Here is a 24,278-nt window from a genome sequence, read left to right on the forward strand (position 1 = left end):
TTCTATCACCTTTGGTGGACCTGCCCGAAGATTAAGGCTTTCTGGGAAATGATCTATAATGAAATAAAAAAAGTTCTGAAGAGAACGTTTGTTAAAAAACCAGAGGCCTTTCTCTTGGGTATGGTGGGCCAAATGGTGCCAAAGAAGGATAGGACATTTTTTATGTACGCCACTACAGCAGCAAGAATTCTTCTAGCAAAGTATTGGAAGACGCAAGATTTACCCACGTTGGAAGAATGGCAGACGAAGGTGATTGACTATATGGGACTGGCAGAGATGACTGGCAGAATTCGAGACCGGGGGAAAGAGGCGGTGGATGAAGATTGGAACAAATTTAAAGTTTATCTCAAAAACTGTTGTAATTTGGAAAATTAGGGGCTCAGAGTTATAAGAGATAAAGAACTACAGTTGTATTAATAACGAACTGAAGTTAAATATATGAAATATAATTAAGTTTATTATCAGAGGGTTGCTGAAAAATCTTGAAACAAGAATGCAGAAAAGGGGTGGTATGGGGAAGTCGATTTTCTGTTTGTTTATGTTTATGTCTTTGCTTTGTTTTTTCTTTATTTATGGAAAACTAATAAAAATTTATTATAAAAAAAAAAAATGAAGTAAGATTACTTCTGACCATATTGAAAGAAATCTTGGAAGAAAAGAATAAAACGGGGAAGACAAGTAATACAATATTTTCCCATTAAGCAAAACTTTGATAGAAGTCAAAGTCATTCCCAGTCCAGCAAAAAAAGTATGATATAACAAAAAAACCCAATTTTCTCTTTCATAAAATATGCATTGTCTTTTGTACAATGCTAATAAATTTTGAAATGACAATTTTGAACTGTTCTAAGAACTGAAAAGAACATCACTGGGATATTTGTCTTTTCAAACAATCATACACGATCCCTACTATTGTAGGGTTTATCCTATTTTATTTATTAATTTTAAATTAGCAATATGGGTGGGTGGGTGGCTATGGGTTACACAGTTGAATAAAGTGAAGAGTTATTGGCATCAGAAGACATGAGTCAGATACCCACTCATAAGGACATACTGAAAACCTTCTTGTACCAGGTTTGAGTAATAACTTATCTGTCCCCCTAAACTGAATGCAATCCACCTGGCATACGTTCTGGTTTATCTAGAACAGTAATGGGGAACAAGTATAGTTGGACTCTTAACTACCACCATTCCCAGCCTGCATGGCAAATAGTCAAGGATGGTGGGAGTTGTAGTCCACACGTTTCCCATGCCTGATGTAGCAGAAAAACTCCTTTTGCTGGAACTATGAAAACAGAGAGGTATGCCATCAAAGGCCACAGTATCAAAAACTGCTGGTTAGCATAGTCTGCAGAAGTTTCTCTGCCCATTTTTAAAAGGCATACATCATGGGTTTTTGTTTGTTTGTTTCCTTTGTAAACCCCTCTGAACTAGATGAAATAACACACCCTGAGTGTCAAATTAACGTAAAAGACTTTGAATTTATATGCAATCCTAGATTCACTGTCTCTGATACAGTTTGAATTATTGTGACTAGTTATTCAAGGGATACAAGGCAGCTGGGGATGGGTGGAGGAAAATGGCTCGATGACATTGCATGTATTAAGTTTCTTTTCTAGATTATGTTCACTTGAATCTCTTTGAGAAATATGATTATATGGATATGTGTTGTCGTGTAGATCAGTTCACCAATGTTATAGTTTCCTTTCCTATTTTAGTGTACTTGTGTAATTATTATGTGGCTTTGATCAGTGGCTTTTTCGTGAAGGCTTGGTTAGTTTGTTTGAAAAGGGAAGGGCACACAGATCTGACAATAAAGTGTTTCTTTTCCTCTTCTAAGTGAGACATTGCCAGAGGACTCAGTCTGTTAGTGTATTTGAACTTTTCCTTCATGGAGCCCCTTTGGAGTCTTAAATTGGCATACAAATTCAAATCTGATTGCCTGTGGAAATTAAGCCTGGAGGAATGGATGGTTTCTCTACAGGAAACACTTGATAATAAAATTGAACAGTTGGATTCTACTTTGAGGGCTGATATATACATGTAAGACCTGAAAATCAGCAGCGATGTCTAGCATAAGATGATGGAGATACATTTTAAATAGCTTCTTTGATGCCAAGCTTTATTTGTAGCTCATATTAGACCATACATATCTTTAACAATCTATATGTTAATGCAGTGGGTTGAGTTCAATACAGCTAGGATGAATCGTGACCTAAATTTTATTGCTGGCACTTACCTCCTCAAATAATTCAGGCTGGATTCAACAAACTATGACCTCTAGCTATGGTTTTGCAATTTTCGTGTCATATTGCCCAGGTATGCAAAAGGAGGATGCGGACAGTTGAAAATGGGTTTAATCATGGCTTCAGTTTTTCTAACTACATCAAATGATACTGGTAGAGAGAAGGGGGGAAATGTATATTTGTGGTATAACTTGTCTAGAGAGGAGGACTGGGATGAACCATCACAGGATGCTTACACTAAGTAGGGCTGTTGGTCCATCTATCTCAGGATTGTCTATACACAGACTGGCAGTGCTTCTCCAGGGTTTCAGAAAGAGGTCTCTCTTGGCCCTTCCTGGAGATGCCAGGAATTGAGTGGGACCTTCTGCATGCAAAGCAGATGCTCTGCCACTGAGCTAATGACTCTTCCCCAGGAGAATCATGTCCAAAACCCCTCTGTAGCAGACACTTCGTTTATTTAAAAGGCTTAGTAAACTGCTTAATATTTCAGAAATATTCAATGGTGCAGAGTCTAAAATATAAGCAATAAATCATTCAAGGAAAAACAGAAGCTCAATGCAATAATACGGAAATATGAAAGCAAATGGAACAGAAATTCAGACACATAAACCAGGGTCCATTCTTGTGGATCAAGGAACGCATGGGCAAAAAGATAAGATGTTTGAAACAATTCACAATTGCTGCTTCACATAAGGCAGAGAGGGAAGAGCATTCTACAGTACAGGGGCCACAGCAGAAAATGCCCGTTTTGGGGTCACTGCCCTATGAGACTGTGTATGGTGTGACAGCACAAGTAGAATTTCTCCAGATGGTATAAATGCTCTTACAGGCCAGGTGGTCTTTCAGGTAACATGGCTGAGTTGTTCAGGGCTTTGTACATTAAAAGGATGTTGAACATGGCCTAGGAGGTGATCAGTAGTTGTCAAGTACCTCAGGGTCCAGTGAGGGCTTCCCAAAAGATAACCCCCACTCCCCTGCTAGCTTGAATTAGCCATAATGGGCAGGGTTCCAGAGAGCATGGTTCAAAATGCAGCAGCAAGGTTGCTGACCAGAGTTGTTTTTTATTTGAGATTGTAAGCTGTTTTGAGGCAGAAGTATTTTTTTTTAATACTTGTTGCCCCAATACACTTTACTTGCCCCCTTGCTTAATTTGAAAAAATTGTAGAAAGGAACTAGGAAACCTCTGGTCCTCCAGATATTGCAGGACTCCAAGTCCCATCAGCATGGCCCATCATAACTGAAGGTGGGAGCTGCAGTCTGACAACATCTGGAGAGCACCAGATTTCCCATTCCTGATGTAGTAAGGGGGAATACAGTGACTCAGGTGGGCAAAAATGTTACATAACAAGTTGTACTATTACTGCTGATAATAACGTATATCTCCAAGTTTAGTCAAAGCATTTCCAAGTAAACGGGCAGCAATAAGTTCTTGGGTAGCTCAATATAAAGGCTTTAAAAGTGCACAAAAAATTGAATATGACCATCAACAATAGAGCAATGTGAGTGTCTCTCTCCAATATCTGCTTTCTGTCTGTGTGCTGACTGACTGAACCCACTGCCCTTTTCAGAATGCCTCTGGCGAAGTCGGAGAAAAGACCTGCTATTCATGATAAAAGCTCTTTGGGCTCAGTCTCCTTTGCCAGTTCTTCATCAAGGCTGTCCAGATCCAGTACGCTTGGTCTCAGTTAATAGATCAACTCTGACCTTTGTGGGAGAGAGTGAGCGGGAAGCGGGGGTGAGAAATGTATGAGAACACTTTAAAAAATATTTCTGAATGAGGTGCTAGGCCACAGAGGGGAAGTTATGATTCTACATGCAATTTAATCATACTTCCTTTTCCCCGACTCGGTGCATGAGGCTTTGGATAATAAACTAAGTCTGAAAGAGACTCTTTGGGGGTCTCAGGTATGATGCCCCAAAGGTGACCAGGAGGGCTTGACTTCAGTGGTAGGTGGGGATGGGATAAGGGAGTGAGTCTTAGACTTGAAGCCTCCCTGTGTCTTAGGGATGGGAGCATGACAGGACTGAGTATTGGAACAGGCTTGAAAGTCAAACAAATCTGTTATAAGTGTTTCAAAAAATAGGTTGTTTAACAGCGGGTATTTTGAATCAAGCTAGAGGGAGAGTTGATGGGAGAGCTCTCTCTCTCTCTCTCTCTCTCTCTCTCTCTCTTTCACACACACACACACACACACACACACACACACACACACACACTTCTAGTGTGTTAGCCTGTTCTTCCAAGTACTGCATAGAAAATAGAGGGTTACTTCCTTGAAGCAAAATGCTAACTGCACACAGACCAAGAGGTTGGATAGTTTGAGAGTTAACTGTACTACAATGGATTAAGTTCTTTGAGGTTTGTAGCCAGCCTGTTAATCAGCAAACAAATATTATCTGGATTTAATTTTGGGGAGAAATGTTACTTGTATATTTGGTAATCATGCTTTTTATGGCAATATTGTCCTTTAAAAACAATCAAAAAAGGATTATGCACAGAACGTACATCTATTGGCTGCTTTTCAAAAACTAATAATTTCCTTTCTGTTAATAACTTGCGCAGCATTCTACACAGAGAGCACACACAATTAGAATTCAAAAATAATTAGCAACATTTCCCCCCAAAATGCAGATTAATTACTAATGATGAAAGTTATAATATCTGGTCTCTGGAGACAGCAATGTAGCTAACTACAACTTAATGGAATATCCATGTGTAAGAAATGTGGTAGCTTCTTACGTGTCATAATTTCCTTCCCTGCTAATAAAAGAAGCTTGTCGGAAATAATAGCACAGGTTTGGTGGGAATTGCTTTGGGCGTAGCAGGAAACTCCGCCAATGGTGTTGATGACATAAAGGGCTTAATATTGCAGAATGAAACCTATCCAATGGAAAGGAATGTTTCTGATGGCAGAGGCCTCAGCTGTGCCCAGACAGGTGGAAAGTTACCGCTGGTGGTTCTCTTGCCAGCAGAAGTAGGCAGAAAGCCATTATATGGCACATTTGAGAGATGGGGATAGTATACCAGCAGCTTTGGATCTGCTGCACTCAAAGCCTTTGCATCCCCTAAGGGACTCAATTCTTTGTTCCCTCAGCTATGCCAGCCTGGAGCTGGCATAGTGAAAAAGAAAGAAAAACTGCTCTTACACACACCTGTTCTGTTTTGCCTGGTGCAAGCTCACAGGGCTTGTGATTCAGCAATGGATCCATCCCTGCACTGCTCCCCAACCCCACTTAGGATTGCTCTGTAACTCCCCAGAAACTAGACCCACATTATATCAATTTAAATTTCATATCTAAATCATATTAATGATTAAATGCCTAGCAGTTCACCGTAGTTACAGCGTATTCTGTTACAAATCTGTTTATCTGAAAAGGACTCAAGGGCCATTAGCTCCACTCTTGCCATGGGAATGACATTAACAGTGCATCCTACAGTTCGAAAGCATACCAACGTGAGTAGATAAATAGGTACCGCTGTGGTGGGAAGGTAAACGGCGTTTCCATGCACTCTGGCACTTGTCACAGTATTCCATACGCCAGAAGCGTTTTTGTCATGCTGGCCACGTGACCCAGAAAAACTGTATGCGGACAAACACCAACTCCCTCGGCCTGAAAGTGGAGATAAGCTCCGCACCCCATAGTTGAATTTGACTGGACTTAATCATCCAGGGGTCCTTTAGCTTTACCTTTTACCTTACTCAGAAGTAAGCCACATCAAGTTCCATGAGAGTTATTCCCATTTAAGTGAGTTCATAGGATTGTAGCCTACAAATATCTAAATTAATCTTAACAGATGTATAATTTTAATAATAATGGCAGAAGGACAAATTATTGGAGAAAGTTGTCTTTTTAAATTCTCCAACTTTAAAATTCATATCAGGTTCATGATGCAGAACCATATCTTTACCAGTGGTATTACACCCCTGCAGTAATAAAAAAAAGATGTTCAAGGAAATGTAGGTGATATCAATGTGTGAACACAGATTTTATGTGCATTTTGGTGAAACTGCAAGTCATTAACCATTAGTATTGACACCAAATCCCAAAGTCAATGGTCCCAAAGTCTTGATAAATATCCAGATAAATGTTATTAGAGCAAAATAGAAGGAGAGGAAGAAATTGTGTGCTTTCATTCTTTTATCCTTTTTACTGGGTTTTAACAGCATTAGACTTTTTCTTAGACTCTTAGACTCAAATTCAAGTTGGAATTCAGAAAGAACAGCACAATAATAATATTCTACAATATTCTAAAACACTTCTTGTGGCCATGATTGAATCACCACTTTGCAAGACAGACTTAAATTAGGTATCTGTTTTTATAAAATACTCAGAAAAGGGGGGTGTTGTTTTTCACATCACAATATTTTATTTTTTGGGAGAAGCAAATGTTCATGCGATGCATGTCAGACTCCAGTAGTCAACACCGCTATAATATATCTGTTCTGGTCCATCAGTTGTTTTCAATGCAACATAATGTAGTGCAGTCGGCAAGTTATTCATATCGTGAAGAACAATGTGGGCATGAGTTTCTCCTGGCAATGGTTCTTGCTTTTTACAGGTCTGACAAATTTTGAAAATACCTAGTTGAAATGAATAGGATCAAATTATACCATAGAGCTGCATTCCTACTGTCAGGGAAGAGTTAGAGTTAGAAGTTTCCAGTTTCCCAGAGGGAGACTGTTTTCCCCAAGGGGAGGGGGGAGGAAAGCAGTGAATCTAACAGAAGGGAGCAAGAGGAACAACAGGGAGGGACAGGATGTTCGCAGGAAAGGCAAGGTTTAAGTTCTAGCTCAGATTCGGAGGAGGGGAGATACAAGCCAGCTCTAGCCAGGAGGTTAGAAAAAAGAGCGGGAAAGCGAAGGGAAGGGCTCCTTCGCCATTTTGAGGGTGGCTGGTCACGGAGAAGCAGAGCTCAGAAGGTATCTGAAAGAAGTGACTCTGAGGAAGAATAGTTAAAGATAAGAACCATTTATAAGTTTGTTTGTTGATACACACACAAAAAAAGTTATAAAAGAACAAGAAGCGTTTGTGTGGTGATCTGAAGAGGACAATGACCAGTCTTAATACCTGCTTGCTAGCAATACATTAAATGACTGTGTAAAAAAACAAAAAAACAGCATGGAGGCAGTAAACTATATATTGGGGGAGGACGGACAGAATCCCTTTCATCAAGAATAGTATATTCCTTATTAAATGCAGCACACAGCACAGTGTGTCATGATAGTAAACTCTGTTCTTTGTTGCTGGGATATTTATGTCCTCTGTTTACACTTTGTCATACCCTTAGCAGTAGATATAATTCTGTTGGGTTTACAACACTTTGTACAGAACTGTACAGAAGCTCTCCAGTAATATACTTTTTAACTGGGTAACTTTTTATGCTTCTGTAATGTCTTTTTGGGAGGGGGGGTGTGTCCCCACTCCTTCTACATAGTTAAACAGCCACATAAACATCTTCTTTTGATAAGCAACATTTCTGCTCATGTTGCACATTTCTGTTTGTATTTCCATATAAGGTTATAGATTCTTGATACTCAGAGCTTAAAGGTGTGTTTGGTGATGGTTTTAACAGAGTTATGCTTTACTCACAATGTATTAATAGAAATAGAGCTGGGAGAGTCTAGGAGTCTGGCTTTCTGTTTCTGCCTAGTCAAAGGGCAATACCTTCTATTCTCTGGATTTCAACTCAGAAATTCATTAATCCTGGACCAGGGTAGGGAATTGATGGTCCTCCAGATATTTTATGGGCCATAACTCCCATCACCCCTGAACATTTCCTATGCTGGCTAAGGCTGAAGGGCGCTAAAGGCAGCAACATCTGAAGGGTCACAAGTTCTCATTCTCTGGTTTAGCTTCCACTGCATTCATGTACTGCCTTGCCCTGGTTCTAACATGCTTCCCAAGCTAGAAGTGGAAGTGTAGATATGTTACATTGATTAGTATCTGGATGTGGGGAAATCCACTACTCAACAACAGACTTTTGTGAGTAAGGTCTGAGTGAGGAAACAGCTTCCTGCATGTAGATAAATCCTTGTAGAATCCAGGACCTTTTTATTTCTGTACCGGTTTGGTTCTCCATTAATCCCTTATTCCTGCAAGAAAACCATCACAGAATCTATGCAAGTGCTAATGCATTCTCTTTCTTCAGATGATGTCCAAAGAGCAAAATATACACCTTGTACAAAGATACTGTGAGGCATCCTTCCTAAAGCATTCCTAATGAGCATCCACTTTTTCCACTGGCAGTAGTGATTTATCTACTGCCTCAGACTTCACTTCGACTAAGATAAAGAGAGGACATGAAGTGCAAGTATGTAATCTTCCTTTTATCTCTTCTTCAATATTGCAGGAATTCTACTTTAAATGTGGAGCACACCCAACCTCTGACAGTGAGACATCTGTGGCACTGAACCTCATTACAACAAATAGTCGGTGCATATCATGTATAACCTGTACAGATGTTCGGTAAGTCAGCTTGAAGAATGCCAAGCACAGTATCCTGGCAATACTATGACTGCATTTTTAGGATGTGCTACTTAATTTAAATTCTGTTTTGTTACAATGGAATATGAATCACACTTTCCACAATAGAGTTTCTGGGGTTTTTATAACAGAAATCATTGTGTTGATCCTGCTACTGAATCAATTGGCAATATGCATTACATTGCTTTCCCTCATCCAATCTATTAGGGACACAAATGTTGCGTACATATGCAATGATCATTTTTGCAATTCTGGAATAAAAACATTTAAATAATAATAATAATAAGGTCAAGTGGTCGACTCTTAAATCTGGGAGGAGACAGTGGTCCAGTTCAGAGAATCATTTTAAGTTTTATAAACCCGGTTTATGAACCTGGGAATTAGCATCAAAGCACTCTTTCCTCACACCATATCCTGATTTTTGTGTAATGTTCAAGGCTTATATTGTGCTAGAGTTCCCCATTAGGTCCGTAAAGACAGCATGTTTATAGTTGTATACTGGAACTGTTCCATACTTAGTGTCAATTAACAAGCCAGGAAACCACAACTCTGGCCTAATATAAGCCAATATCTTCATGCTTCAGCCAGTGTGTGGTAGGAGAGGTAGAGGGAAAGTGTTGAGCCCCAAGACATATTCCCAATTTTGTAAACCAGCATATATGAAGCCTTGAATGATTAAAGTGGTCTTGAGCAGGGACAGGGAGAGAGAATTTCTGGAAAGGCATACACAGTTTGAAAATAAATAGATGTTATTTTTTCCCTCCATCTCAAGCACAACACAATATAGTCCATTAAACTGTTTCGCTGTGCTGCTGGTGCTGCCTTGACTGTCTGCTGACAGTACTTTGCTGTAGAAAATGAGCCTTTCTGATAGGTTAAAAGATAAGTCAGCTTTGAAAAGAATAGTGGGATGCCCATCACTTCACAGATATTTGAGAGTTATAAAACTGTCATCTGTCTCTCTTACAATTCATCTTTCAGGCACACTATGCTGAATCACTTCAATAGCTTGTGCCGTCCATTAGGTCTAGAGTATCACCCAGCTGCTGGGACAAAAAGTATTGAACACATTCCTTCTCTCTGCTTTTTAGGATGATATAGACAAAAAAGTTACTTTTGGGTACTAAAGCTCATCCTAGGATAATTTGATCATCTGTGTGGGGTCTATGTTTTGGAAGATCTGATTTTTAAAAAGCAATATAGAGGGAAGGAGTTGGAGCTGTTGGTCTTTTTATAAAAAATAGTCTGCCATCCAAGTAATAGAGAGAGAAATTTTTCTTTCAAAAAGCTTCAGAAAAAGGTAACTGCAAAGAACAAGGGGCTGGAGAACTTGAAAGCATGTAGTCCTATTCTCAGATTTAATTTTACAATTTCTATTAAGCAGGTTTGCTAAAAGTGAAAATCAGGACAAAGTTGTTGCTGTTTGTTGAATTTTATTTTTTATATTTTTTAGTAAAAGCTATAGTAATTTGAGTTTTGGAGCTTTTATGGCATTTTGGGCACAATTTAACCCCTGTTGCTGGTTTTCCAGGACATTTGCCTGATTTCCAAAAAATAATCCAGGATGCCATTTTTGGAGGCGAATTCCAGGACATGCCCTGGAAAATCAGGACGTATGGCAGTCCTAGCTAAATCCAGAGTTGGTATACCATGAAGTATAATGCCTTTTGGTGCTTCCTGCTTAACTGCAACAGAAGGAGAAACTTGGACTTGTCAGTTGTTAACACATGCACACATTTTCTCTTGCAGCATGCAAGGTGATGGATTGATATTTTAAAGATGGTCTGAACTGGTTCAGCAAACAGCAAGCACTTAAAACAAATACTTAATATTGTGGTCCCAGAGGAAATACATTTTTGTCAACTATTTCCAATGTTTTTTAAAATATATATATTTAAAAGAAAAGCATCAAAAGAGTTTGGCATAACCCCTAGGCACTTGAAAATCAGACTCAGAAATCACAACCGTGTTAAGCAACATGAAAACAATATGGGAGAGCAAAAGGGCCTCATGCTATCTTTCAGGAACCAGGTTGTGTGGTGTACAGTTCCTCAAGGCACTATTATTGTTAGTGTTCCAAGAGATGCACAGGTATAAAATATACATAGGACCTACCCTTATTTACCAGAGAAGAAGAAATCCCTAGGAAGTAGAAGTTTTCATTGTTTTTTATTATCATGTTACCTTTTTTTTAAAAAAGCGAAGTCCAGAGCTCATAAGCCTGAACATGGCAGAAAAATAACATAAAATAAAATTGCCCCGATGAGAATTTTATTAAGAATTGTGAGAGCTTCTGTTCATCTTTTCTCAATTTGCCAAGTTTTAAGGGATCCTTACTTTACTAGTGATAATATAACTAGGATGGCAAGCCTCAAACAGGTAGAAAGCTTTCCATAACTGCATAATTTCAGGCTGATTCATATTGTCTTTATAAATCTGTAAGGTCTGAATACCAGTTGTATGTTGATAAGAGAGCTCTAAGGAAAATGCAGAATGTCAGAGACATGTCGGAATCTTCTCAGGGCATTGATAAGAAGTACACTACCAGTATGTGGGGAAACGTTTTACTGCCTCAATCTCACTTGCAATGTATATTGAGGTACTAGAATGTTGCCATGTGGTGTTTCAGGAGAAGAACATTTTTATCTCTTTCCCCAGATAATTTTTTTGCTTTTAAAAACAGTAATTATTAAACAAAAACTAAGAAAATATCAACAGTTTTAGACTTTATCTTTATAAACCAAGCCAAATTGAAATGTGTCTCATGGTGGTTAAGTTTTCCCATACCCTAGCCATGTGTTGTGCTTGAGAAGAAGGGCACTTATTTGCTTCTCTAGGTTGGTTTCTACTTGGGGGGGAAATGCACAGGACTATTTTTTATCCCATTGCATTAACATAAAGGTAAAGGGACCCCTGACCATTAGGTCTAGTCGTGACCGACTCTGGGGTTGCGTGCTCATCTCACTCTTTAGGCCGAGGGAGCCGGCGTTTGTCCACAGACAGCTTCCAGGTCATGTGGCCAGCATGACTAAGCCGCTTCTGGCGAACCAGAGCAGCACACGGAAACTCTGTTTACCTTCCCTATCTACTTGCACTTTGACGTGCTTTCAAACTGCTAGGTTGGCAGGAGCAGGGACTGAACAACGGGAGCTCACCCCATCGCGGGGATTTGAACCGCCGACCTTCTAATCGGCAAGTCCTAGGCTCTGTGGTTTAACCCACAGCGCCACCCACGTCCCTTACATTAACATAGCCTGGTGTAAAAATAAAACCAAACCCATCCCATTTGTAAGATTCAGGGCAGATCCCAAGTATACATTTAAAGCATATCCAATGCACATTTAAAATACATGACTTTGCCCATGGAATCCTGGGAACTGTAGTTTAAGAGCACTGGAAAGTCAGTTCTTTGCAGGAAGCTAGAGTCCCCACGATTCAATGGGGTGTGTGTCATGTTCTTTAAACATGCATTGAATGTCCTTTAAATATATGGGGTGGATCCACCCTGAGATAATCTTATATCTCCAATCATGAACAGAATTAAAAGAAAAATCAGAAATCCACTGAGGTGAGGATGGATGGATGGATGGATGTATTTATTTATTTATTTATTTTATTGCCTTTCATCCAAAGATCACAGGGCAGTTTACAACATAAAAAATACAAAATGAGAACAAAAAATACATAATAAAACAAAAACAAGCTAATAACCCCACTCCCACAAACACATTTAAAAGGCTATAGAATGTTAATCAGTCAAAGGCTTGGTCACTGAATTCTGCACCAGCTGAAGTTTCCAAACCGTCTTCAGAGGCATATATAACGTGTTGCAGTTAACCCTCATAGTTGAATAAGTTAACTGCCACTACACAAATATGTAGGAGTTTTCTAAGTCATTGTTCCCTAAAGGAACAGATCATCAGTTGTCACGTCCTCTTACATTATGCCGGTAAACACGTGTTTCTTTAGCAGTTTTGATAGTTTATGTGAATGACTGGGTAATATATGCAGTGTGTTTGCAATGTGTGTTGAATTTGTATTGAACATACTTTACATGTACGGTATGGATCTGCCCTCAGTTGGTGTTCTTGTGTGTGTGTTTTACCACTGGCATTTTTTGGGGGGGTCGGTGTTTCATTTTCTTTACAGACTGCTTTACAGAAAGAAAACTATAATAGGTAAGTGGCTCAGATTTGTGGACATTGTTTATTAGTTTGCATGTGGCAATAGATTAGAAGGATTAAATTGTAGATCTACTTCTGTGTAAATTCTGTGAAGAAAAGTGCCCCTGGGTTGGATTTAAACCTTGTTTTTCATATAAAGGCTAGGGAGATCCTGACATTGCCATGGGAAGTGTGAATTACTTTCGATGACCTTATTTGCTTTTCATGGATTCCATTGCTTGCTTATTCCCTAACTGGAAAGAGACCACTACCAGGGCAGCTTCATTTGAGGAAACTCAGGAAATTCTTTTTATGCATGTGGGGAGATATTTGAGAAACCCTGAACTTAAAACATCCAGAATTGGCTGCTGATGGACATGGTATACTGAATGAGCTGCTCAAACGAAGACTTCTCTTGTTGTTAGTTTAGGATGTGATCCCACCAACATATTAGTCCAAACCACAACACATCAAGCCTGTCATCTCAACTCATCCTATTGTCTCATTAAAAATGACTGACCTTTAAAGTCTGATTTTTTTGCGTATTGAATGCTGTTGTAAAAGTGAACAAGGAACCATTTTTTCTTTGGCTGGGTTCAGAATGCAGTGCTAATGAATTAAAAGGCTATCCACATGTTTGGAAAGAGACATCTCTGCTGTAATTTCACTTCTGAGGGATTGGCTTTATAAGATTCAGTATGCAATTGCACAGATTAAGGGTATGATACATTCAGAGCTTCTCTTCATAGGTGTGTCCTCCCACAGTTTCTCCACCCAGCATGGCCATCAAATTGTCCTTTTCAATTGTATATGCCTTACATGCTGCTGTGTTTGTTTTCCTTGAAAATTTCCAGAAAAATATTGTACTAAGAGCTTAGCCACTTTAACTAGTCTGCCTAGAGAAAAGCCAAACATACCACTTTTTATCCGCCTCTGAAATAAATGGGATTTAAAAAAAAAAAAATCAATTAAGCGAAATGACAAATTAAGCATCAAAGAATTGTTACTAATTGGTTTAGGTCTTAAAGACCTGTTCAATCAAAGCAGAGTGCACAGCTATTAATGCTTATTTTCAGTTACCTACAAAACCCCATGATAAGACCTTTTATTGATGCTAGTACTTTGAAATGTGGATTTGGTATCTCTAAGTGACCTTCCTTTCTCCGTTGGCATGCTCTGTAGGATCTGCACACAAGCAGTTATATCAGCAGGGCTTCCCGAAAGTGTTAGAAGCCCTTGTGGTTGAGATGCGTTGTCGTGTCTTTTTATCTTACTTTCACTGCTGGTACATTGAAACGCTCACTGTCAGTGATAGAGCAGCATTGCCTTTCCTGCCGTTCTTTCTCTGAACCTCTCAAGGAAACGATCACACCTTCATCCCAATGCCAGACTTCTTAGTATCCACAACCAAACCTTTAAGAAAACTTTGGGATTAAATATTCATCTATTTTCAAAACCATTTTAACCTGCTTTTTAGCCGAAATAGGCTCCCGGAATGACTTACACCAGTAATAAGATGATGACATGGTTTGTTCATCACCAGAGGCAGATTTTTTTAAAAAAAATAATATTTATTAAAGTTTCAAAAAAGAATTACAAAAAACAAAAAACAAACAAACAAAAAGAAAAAAGAAAAAGATAATTCATTCATTACATTCCAGATTTTCAGTAACTTCTTTCCAGACCTTCCCCTCACCTCCCCTTCTTGTATTCCATGTCCAAGATAGTTATCCAACAAGTTCTCACCAGAGGCAGATTTAGGGGAGTGTGACCAGTTCAGTTGCGCTGGGCAAAGAGCCTTGGGGGTGCAGCAAGGGGCTCTGCAACCATTAAGCAGAATGGAAAGTGAGAGGTGAGGGGTGCCAAATCCACCTCTGACATCACATTGGCTTAGTGAGATTCACAAATGTCAGCTCCCAGAGAGGAGCCTGCAGCTGCTGAGCTTGTGGTTAGTGTGGAGAGGGTTTAACCATGAGCCTGGGTTCCAACAACAATCTAAGCCAAATGTTTAAGCTAAACCTTGACTTGAGTCACCACAGCAGCTAAAAGGGCCAGTAAGGAGAAAGCAGCTGCAAGCTGCTCCCTAGGATCCCACACATTCATGTTTTCACACTTAGTGTTGTTTGTGAATCAGGCCATTCCCTGCCCTCAGGCTTGCAATCTAAAACATATGGCACAAAAGGAATATTAATTAGTTGGGAGGCAAAAAAGTGCAACTCAGGCACGCTTCTTAGTTTCACCTTCACATATTTGTGGAAGTAAATAATGCTTCCCAGTAGCTCATTCTTTGTTGGCTATAGGAGCCGGAACTTACCTTAACTATTAATTTTTTAACATGCTTCTCTGTAGATCTTTATAAGAATCCTAAAAAGACCCCCTTTGAACTTCTGCTATGTTTCTAAACTTGCAATTGATTCTGGGTATTTCACAGACAGGTGTAAGGGATGAACTTTCTTTTGAAACCAGTCGGTGTGCAAGTAAATGTTTTAGTGCATTTCACTTCCACTCTGTTCATAACTTTCAGGAGAAGCCTGGCTTGTATTGTGGGCTGCCAGCTCCAGTCAGTTACAATATTTTATGCTTAACCATTTATGAACCTTGCTTTTAAAAAGTTTTTACTTAGGACTCAGGTTGAAGTGCAGTGTTTCTGAAGCATCAGTGTTTTCAAAGGAGTGATTTCCACTTGGTGTTCTTGGGTAATGCTTATTGAAAGGTTCCTAGGCAGTGGACATTTGGAGAGATCAAAGAGATGCTATCTGGTACCAATCATTGTGCTTGGAAGAATCATCCTACACAGATCAGTGAACTCTCTTAGTGGCATTGTAGTCCAATGGATAGAGCAGTGTTTCCCAACCGGTGTTCCGCGGCACACTAGTGTGCCGCCGGACGTTGCCTAGTGTGCCGTGGGAGTAGTGGCGTAGCGTGGGGGGTGCCAGGGGTGCCAGTCGCACCGGGCGCAACATCTGCGGGGGGCGCGAGTCCAGAGGGAAGGGACAAGTTCCTTCCTCCGCCGGGCTCCCCGCCGCCACCGCCAGCCTTGCGCCCTAGTGCGCGCGCGCCCCCCGCCGCCGCTGCGGCTGCGCTCCACTCACTGCTCGCAGGAGGAGCAGCCACTGCAGCAGCGCTGACACCGCCACCGACGCCTGGCCGGGCACGGGCAGCCTCCGCACCCCGACGCCGACGCCATCCCCTTCCCCCTTTTTTTCCAGAGCTGGGGGAGGGGGAGGTTTTAAAAGGGGGTCTTGCATTGGCGATCCTGCAGCACTTTGGGCCGCACGACGCGAGCGCGCAGCACGGATCAGCCACGACCCCACCCCGTGCATTTCCCGGGGAAAAGTGCTCCACGTGGGAGGCGCGTTTCCCCTTCATTCCCTCTCGTGCAAATCCTCCTTGGGTTCCCTCCCCCGTCTTTCCTCTCCCTACCTCACAAAAGCCTCACCTCGTCGCCTCCTCGCTGCCTCTCGCCTCCGCAGGAGCGTTTCCCTCCGCGGAAGAAGGAGCAGGGCGCTTTTGCAACTTTGCCTTCCCCGCCCCACCACGGAGCACATTTTCCTCGCCCCCCCAACCCCCGCATGTAGAATAGAAGCCCTCCAGCCTCCACGGTGCACAAACTCTCCCCTCTGCAACGAAGCGCTTTGTTGCATATCTTTGGTGAGGTTTTTGGGCAGTCTTGGTGCACCTTAAATCAGCGCTAATTGCGCCTGGACGCAGTATTTACTTCTGAGTAGGCCCCCTTCTCCCCCCCCCCCAGCACCTGACGTTGCTATTCGTATCATCAGGTTTGTTTGTTGATAATTTAATTGTTTTAAAAGCATCATGCTAAAGAGCTCTCTCCCACCCCCAGACCCTTGGGCAAAACAGAAACACACACATACACAAACACAGAGATTGAGCCCTGCAGGTTTTATGAAATGAATGGATTCTGAATGCCTGTTTCAGTGGCTTGTCCGCCTTAGGCTGCTGGGCCAGACACCTGTTACAAGGTGCAGTCCGTAAGCTGTGAGCGCTGCTACCTGCCGCCGAGACCACGTAACGACAGTCTTGAAAGACCTACATTGGCTCCCAGTACCTTTCCAAGCACAATTCAAAGTGTTGGTGCTGACCTTTAAAGCCCTAAGCGGTTTCGGTCCAGTATACCTGAAGTAGCGTCTCCGCCACCATCGTTCAGCCCAGACACTGAGATCCAGTGCCAAGGGCCTTCTGGCAATTCCCTCACTGTGAAAAGTGAGGTTACAGGGAACCAGGCAGAGGGCCTTCTCGGTAGTGGCGCCCGCCCTGTGGAATGCCCTCCCATCAGACATCAAAGAGATAACCATTACCTTCTATGCTGTTACTTTTTTTTTTTTTTTTTTTCATAAGTAAAAAGTGACTTTTCCCCATCTGGCATGGTGGTGTGCCTCGAGATTTTTTTCATGAAACAAGTGTGCCTTTGCCCAAAAAAGGTTGGGAAACACTGGGATAGAGAATAGGCACCAAACCCCATCACTGCCATTTTCTTATTGCATGGCCTTGGACAACTCATATATAGATCATAATTATAGTGACTTACCTCCCACTAAGTGCCTTGCAATTTAAATGCTATATAAACATTGTAGTAAAAGTTACAGAACTGTTTTAGAATATATCTACAACTCAGCACTAATCAGGAACTATACAGTATCAGATATTTGGGTGAAATAGCACAGGAACTGCTAGATAATCTACTTTTGATTTTCAAGTATAAATTACAATTTAATTGGCCTGGAAATTTCTGCTGGAAATTTCTGCTGAAAAAAAATAACCCGATTAACATTGTTCTATCTCCCCACCCACACCTGTATTTCCTGCTTCTCTCTCCTTGGATTAGTCAAATGAGTTATCTCACCTAAACAGAAACTGCATGGTATTGCCATGATGCACAGCCAATCAGATATATCTATGTGATGATGTTGCTGAGAGCATGAGGAATGTGCAAATAAATCATGGATCAGTACTGAAAATCACTGAAAAAGGAATACTTTGGGGGGAAAGGGTCTGCTGAAAATGTTGGCAAAACAACCATAATCTCTGAATACTTTCTAATATCTGTTGTGTGGATATTTAAGTATCTGCTTAGGCTAACTCATATGACAGTGTTCATCATATGAATATTTGGTTATATGAAGCAATGGTTGCTACATTCATCTAATGGTGTGAATCAGCAGTAGGAACACTAGCAGTTGGTGACTTGTATCACTCAGCAACTTTGCACTATTGAAAAGTGCTTCCATTCTTGCAAGATGGTGCGGTCCATTTTTGCAAAACTTTGCCTGCTGTAGGCCCCCCCCCCCCATGCCATATATCTCATACTATTCTGGAGGAACCCCAAATCCTCGGAATTAGCTTTTGGGAAAGGGAAAGCTGCATTTGATAGGGTGGAATTGGCAAAAATTAGATAGAACTGTTTTCCACTAGCCCAGGACCATTGTTGGATACATTCCGTGTCAGATCAATATGGTCATTTTTATTTAACTAATTATTCATTGTTGCAGAAGTCCCAGTTTTGACAGAGTAAATCCTTTTAATGTGTCCCTGCTTCTGTTGCTCATGGCCAGACTCAAGGTGGCACATGCTCAAGCCATTTGCAACCCTCTTCATTGGTGTGTTGATTTCCAGCTTGTGGAATTAAAGCAATAATGAAGGCTGCAGTCCTAACCCCACATACCTGGGAGTGAGCTCCACTGAATTCAGTCGGACTTACTTCTGAGTAGATTGCAGCCCCAGTTACATTTTTTTTTGCTATCTGCTTAGCTTTTGTTCGTTAAGTACAGTTGTCTATAATAAGAGAAGTAAGCTGATCTGAAAGGAAAAAGAAAGACAGTGACACAGAGAAGTTACAAACAACAATGGAAAATAATGAGCCTTTCTACTTAGCATCTAACTTTTTTGAAGCTGAGAAACGATTATCTATGGTGAAAGAGGCACAATGCTATCAAAAAGCTGTTTCTTACAAAATGTCATGCTGGTGAATGAAGATAATTGATAATTGTGTAGGTGGCCAATTAAGCTGTTGCTTATCTAGCAGTCTTTCAAGATTGAACATGGCCATAACTTTCAATATATGTAGTGGAATAGTTTGCTTTCAGGGTAGGAAAAAAGCAGCATTTTTTTTTTTTTTGCCTTGTTACAATAAGTAGCAACACTGCACAACCATGAAACAAAACTGCATCAGTATATTGAAAAGCAAATAGGATGCTAGTCAGGGAAGGACTTGCACTGTGGGCCCCTACCCAAGTAGCTGAGAGCTTTTGAAGTTTCCAGAATGGTGCAGAATGATTTCCAGAAAGGTCATGTAGCCACATGAGACCCCCATTCTGCAAAAATGACATAAGAAAGAGCCCTTAGTTGCTGCTTAACCTACCTGAACCCTGTGATCAACATCTGAGGCTTTTCTTTGTGTGTCTCCTACAAGAGATATTTGGGCCTTTTTGTGGTGGCTCCTCAATTGTGGAAAGCTATCATCAAGGCAACTTAGCTGGTGCTGACTTTGTTATCCTTTGGTCACCAGCCGAAAATATTTTTTATTCTCTTGGGCATTTGGACAGCACTAATGGTCTGATTTTCAATTATTTATTTTTGGTGTTAATTCCTATGTGGATGGGGTGGTTATTTCATGCTATTTCATGATTTTTAGTATGCTTGCTTGGTTTTAACTGATTTTTAAATTATATTTTGTATGCTATTCTCACTGTAAATTGTTCCGGGACTCTTTTTATTTGTGTGAACCAATACATAAACTGAAATTTGTTTTAACAATGTGCCCAGGTTACTTAAATCCCATTGGCAACAGTGTTGCCAGTGTTCTTTCTCCCTGCCACTTCTCCTTATCCAGTGTAAGGACTATGCACAAATGAAAGCAAGCTCCAAATGCATCTCTTTTGCTGTATGGGAAATCATCTGAACAACTGAATTCATTTTGTATGTTATTTTTACTATTATATGTATTTTTGCACACCTTAGGATGTGCATTTATATATTTATTTATTGCATGCTCTGAGTATGGTTCATGTTGGCTAGCACCCCGCAGTTAGAGTGTGAGCCTAACCACACCAAGTAAGGCGTTAACACTATGGAGGACAGTGTGTTTTGCTGGTATGTAAAGTCTTTAAATTGTTTTTTTTAATGTTGATCTTCTTACAGTAACTAAATAATGGCAGAGGCTGGTACAATACCTGCAAAAAACATTCAGAAGTGTGTATTTGGTGCTTTAGTAAATTATTTTTATGATGTTCTATTAAAGCTTGGTCATCAGCAACATTTTAGAAAAACCACAGAACTCAGGCAATTTGTTAGCTACTATTCACTTTGCATTTGTTTTTGCTTGATTTTGAAGAGTAATGGGCTAGTTCTGAATCTTGGAACTACATATTCAGTTTTGTCAGTTACAAGACCATATGGATGCACATTTTGCCCTGGCAAAGAAGGGTATAAAACCCGTTCAAGGTCTGAGCTTTTTCATGTCACTCTGTTTTATAAATGAGTCTTCTTTCTTTCTTTCTTTCTTTCTTTCTTTCTTTCTTTCTTTCTTTCTTTCTTCATAAACCATCGCATAGAATAAGCTGGTGATACCATTGTACTGAGATGACAATAGTGAGAGAGGAAAATGTTCACTTAAGTTGCCCTGCTGTTGCTAATAAACAGTCCATGCCTCACTGACAAATTCTGAGTTATAATCCTGTCATCACACCAGTGCTGGTGACCCTCTATAATACCTTGTTGCTCAGTATTTTTTTAAAAAACGAACACCTGTAGATGATATGATACTGAGTTTTAATTTTTGGATTACTCTTTCTTTCTTTCTTTCTTTCTTTCTTTCTTTCTTTCTTTCTTTCTTTCACTGTTAATCACCAAGGTCTATATCCCTACAAACAATGACTGAATTAGTTACTTTGAAGATATATGTAAGGTAGGTCTTGGAGTACAACTTTCATCAGCCCCAGTCCACATAACCATTCAGGAATTATGGGAGTTGTGGTCCAGGAACATCTGGTGGGCACCACATTGACTACCCCAGACCTAAAACAGCTGAAGAAGCTTTAGACCGCAGTGCCACCGCTACAATTCACAAGCCTCTTTTATATGCTCCCATTCCAATCATTGGGACAGCTCACAAGCAAGTGTACTGATGTCGGTGCATTAATACTTCAACCAGGCACAAACCTGGCTGCAATCCTGTACACTGGCAATAAGTCCCATTGAATTCAGGGGTGCTTACTTCTGAGTAATAACATACCTCATTGCTGTTCCTTGCACAGCTAACTGGCTGAATGGAGTTGTAGTCTTGAACACCTGTAGGGCACCTAGTTGTTGGAAGCTCTTGTGCAAGCAACTTTCTGTCCTGGCTGGCTTGGTGAGAACATAACCAAAAGTATGTGAAGTGTCTCCTTGCCTACCCCTGAATCTAGAGCCCAGTTATGACATAAGTGACTGAGAACATTGTAGCAGAACTTGCACGGAACCCAGGATCATCATCCTAAACTAAGTGTACATTGGCTGATGTCCCTTGTGGATTTTGGCTGAGAGAATTAGACGTGCTACGCATTCAGTTCCCCAAATTAGAATCTTGCAGGCATTCTCTAAGGTGCCACAGCACTTTTTGCAGACTTCAAAAGCTAGTTTTACATAACTTAAATATCATCTCTAATTATTTTGGAGCATTTTAGACTTTAGCAAATGTTGATGTCGGTAGGGGGTAGGTTTGCACTCAGTAGGGCTTTCCATTAAGAATTCTCTCTTTGTGTACACGGGCGAGCACACACAATTTTTTTTGTCCAAATATCAAAGTGACAAAAAAGGACCAGCTTTTTTTCCTGCAAGTCACATACATTGGTATTTTCTTAATGGATGTTTCTTGGTTTTCCTACTACTGTTTTCTTAGAAGAAAAACAACACAGCAAATTCAGTTTCTTCCCTCAAGGCATATTCTCTGTGGCCTATGCTACAATATCGCCAAGCATCTGGCAGGAAACAGAGCCAGACAATTAAAGAGCTTTGCAGAAAGCAATGCAGTCTGCACCGCGTCTTAGAGAAATGTTATCGCTGTGAAGCTGGTCAATTTGCTCTTGTGTGAGAATTTCTGAATTTTGCTGCTGGAACGGAGGAATCCACAAGTCAGTGCAGTGGCCAAAACAGAGGAGGCTGGTCACTAGGTCATCTCTCTTGGTACAAGCAGAACCAAAAAAAGACAGCTCTATCAAGGTATTTGATGCTGACTCCTAGAAATGTGAAATTTCACAGTGTCCAACTTTTCCCCTCTAATGCTTTTGTCTGAGAAGTTCACCATCCCACCAGCTTCAGTAGTTACCAGCTGACAGTGGGCCAAACGATTTGGCAAGATGGGCTCTCTTACCCTATTATTGGTCTGGCATGTGTATGACAATTGGAACATTTTTTAAAAATCACTCCTTGGGTGAGGCTGTATGCTAAATCGTAATGTGTATGGACCCCCATTTGGTCAGAAGCATCCAGAAACTAGCTTTTGGTGCCCTAGTAATGGTGCATTACAAGTGCTATATGGTGTTCTAAACTGAAAGCATATCATGTAAGAATCAAGGGAAAGTTTGGCTCAGTTAGGCTAAGCAGAGATAAACTAGTTCATTATGCATTGACCTGCACTCCCCCTTGGCTACATTTGCACCATGCGGTGGATGGAAATCTTTTGTAAAACCAAGCTCCTGACTTTGGGCAGACTTTGAGCACCCCACCCCCCAATAAAATAAAAAAAATACAAGGGGGAAGGGGATCTATTACAGCAAATTCTGTGTGAAGACCCTTAATTTCTTGCTAGCAGCAGTCCAATTATTTTAATGTTTTCAGAATTAACAAAACTAGTAACGAAGTAGAATTTTTCTTTCACGATAAATGCTCCATTTTCAACAGCAGGCTAATATAATAGTTTTATATTGAGAGATATGCTGTTCTGCAATAGATATGGTGTTTTGTGGAATCTTTTTTAAAAATCACTTAATGAAATTAGAATTTATTTTAAAAGAATTACAGGCATGCTCAAGCAAAAAAAAAACACCAAAAAAACAACAACACCAAAAACATTCAGTTCCAACCATGTATTTTATCAGATGAAGTTTAAGCACTTAACTTCTCCATTTAAAATAAATGGAAACTCTGAAAGGATTATGCCTGGTGTAAAGAACTTTATTATCAGACTTTTTAGAAGTATGTACTAAGTATTTTTTTCCTTGGCATTAATTTTCCAAGGCATAACAGAGATAAATATTTCTTTTGACTTTTTCTTTCAAGATTGCAATGTGTGTATATATATATATATATATATATATATGCTTTCGTAGATTTTCACGGGTACAGGAATGCAGGTTTTGGTGTCCTCGGGTATCTTCCCGTGTAAAAGTTGGGGTGTCTAGGCGACGTTTCGACGAGGTCTCACTCGTCATCTTCAGGCTGGTGCTTTCGGCTTCTTGTTACTGGAACAGAGCAGGATCTCAGTGTTTGAGTTCCTATAAATACTGTTGAGGAGGTGTGGCCTCCTATGTTCTGGGCAGAGAGGAAGTTCCCAGGCTAGTGTGCCTTTTCTTCTTTTGTTCCTTAATTGCTTGAGGGATATCTTGAGTGATTTCTTGAGTGATATCCTGAGTACCACTTAGGTGGGTCATTAGGTGTGGATTAGTTGCTAAAGCCTTTGTGTCTTGACCTCTTGAACTTTGTGAAGAGTTTTTCTGAGAAGATGGGTGTACTACATTTAGTTGTGCTCTGGCTTGGCTTCGTGTATAGGGGCGAGCTGTGGTTTTGTGGCCTGTGCCAGCCAGATCTGTGTAGGGATTGCAGGGGGGTGCAGCATCCGGAGGTGCCACCATGGTTTGGCTACTGGATGGTGTCTGTAATTTATCTGTGGAGAGGGTCTGGGTTTGGGTCTGGTGTGGTTGATTGGTGATGGCATTCTGTGTGCCTCTGGATCTGGTGTCAGTTTTTGTGGGGAGGGCTAATTTCCAGATGTCTGGCAAGCGGGATGTGTCGTCACGCTTGTTCATGTTGTGAGGGTGTTTCTCTATCTCGATGGCTTCCATGATTATTCTCTTGTGGTGATGTTCCATGTTAGAGAGCAATTTGGAATCTGCAAAATTAATTTCGTGTCCTGTTTCTTTCATGTGTTGGAAGAGAGAGGAAGTTTTTTCTTCTTTTTTGACGGCATTCTTGTGTTCTGCGATACGTGCATTTATTCGTCTGTTTGTTTGTCCAATGTACGTGGCTGGGCAGACTTTGCAGGGTATTTCATAGACCCCTTGGTTTTCCAACTGGATTTTATCCTTGGGGTTTCTGAGGATATTGGCTATTTTTTGGTTGGCGCAAAAGGCTGTTTTGATATTGTGTTTATGGAGGATTTTGCTAATTT

At 40.5% G+C, this 24,278-nt stretch overlaps 1 protein-coding gene across 3 annotated transcripts in view; it reads left to right on the forward strand.

The window, feature by feature from the left end:
* Window positions 1-24,278, forward strand: part of PRKN (parkin RBR E3 ubiquitin protein ligase) — a 606,555-nt gene that overhangs the window by 294,882 nt on the left and 287,395 nt on the right. For all 3 annotated transcript variants that reach the window (XM_077925847.1, XM_077925845.1, XM_077925846.1), the window contains exon 6: window positions 8,599-8,714. In XM_077925847.1, coding sequence (XP_077781973.1) covers window positions 8,599-8,714 — 116 coding nt within the window. The remainder of the gene's footprint in view (window positions 1-8,598; window positions 8,715-24,278) is intronic.

This window comes from Podarcis muralis, chromosome 3, assembly GCF_964188315.1.
Source record: "Podarcis muralis chromosome 3, rPodMur119.hap1.1, whole genome shotgun sequence".
Taxonomy (NCBI): domain Eukaryota; kingdom Metazoa; phylum Chordata; class Lepidosauria; order Squamata; family Lacertidae; genus Podarcis; species Podarcis muralis.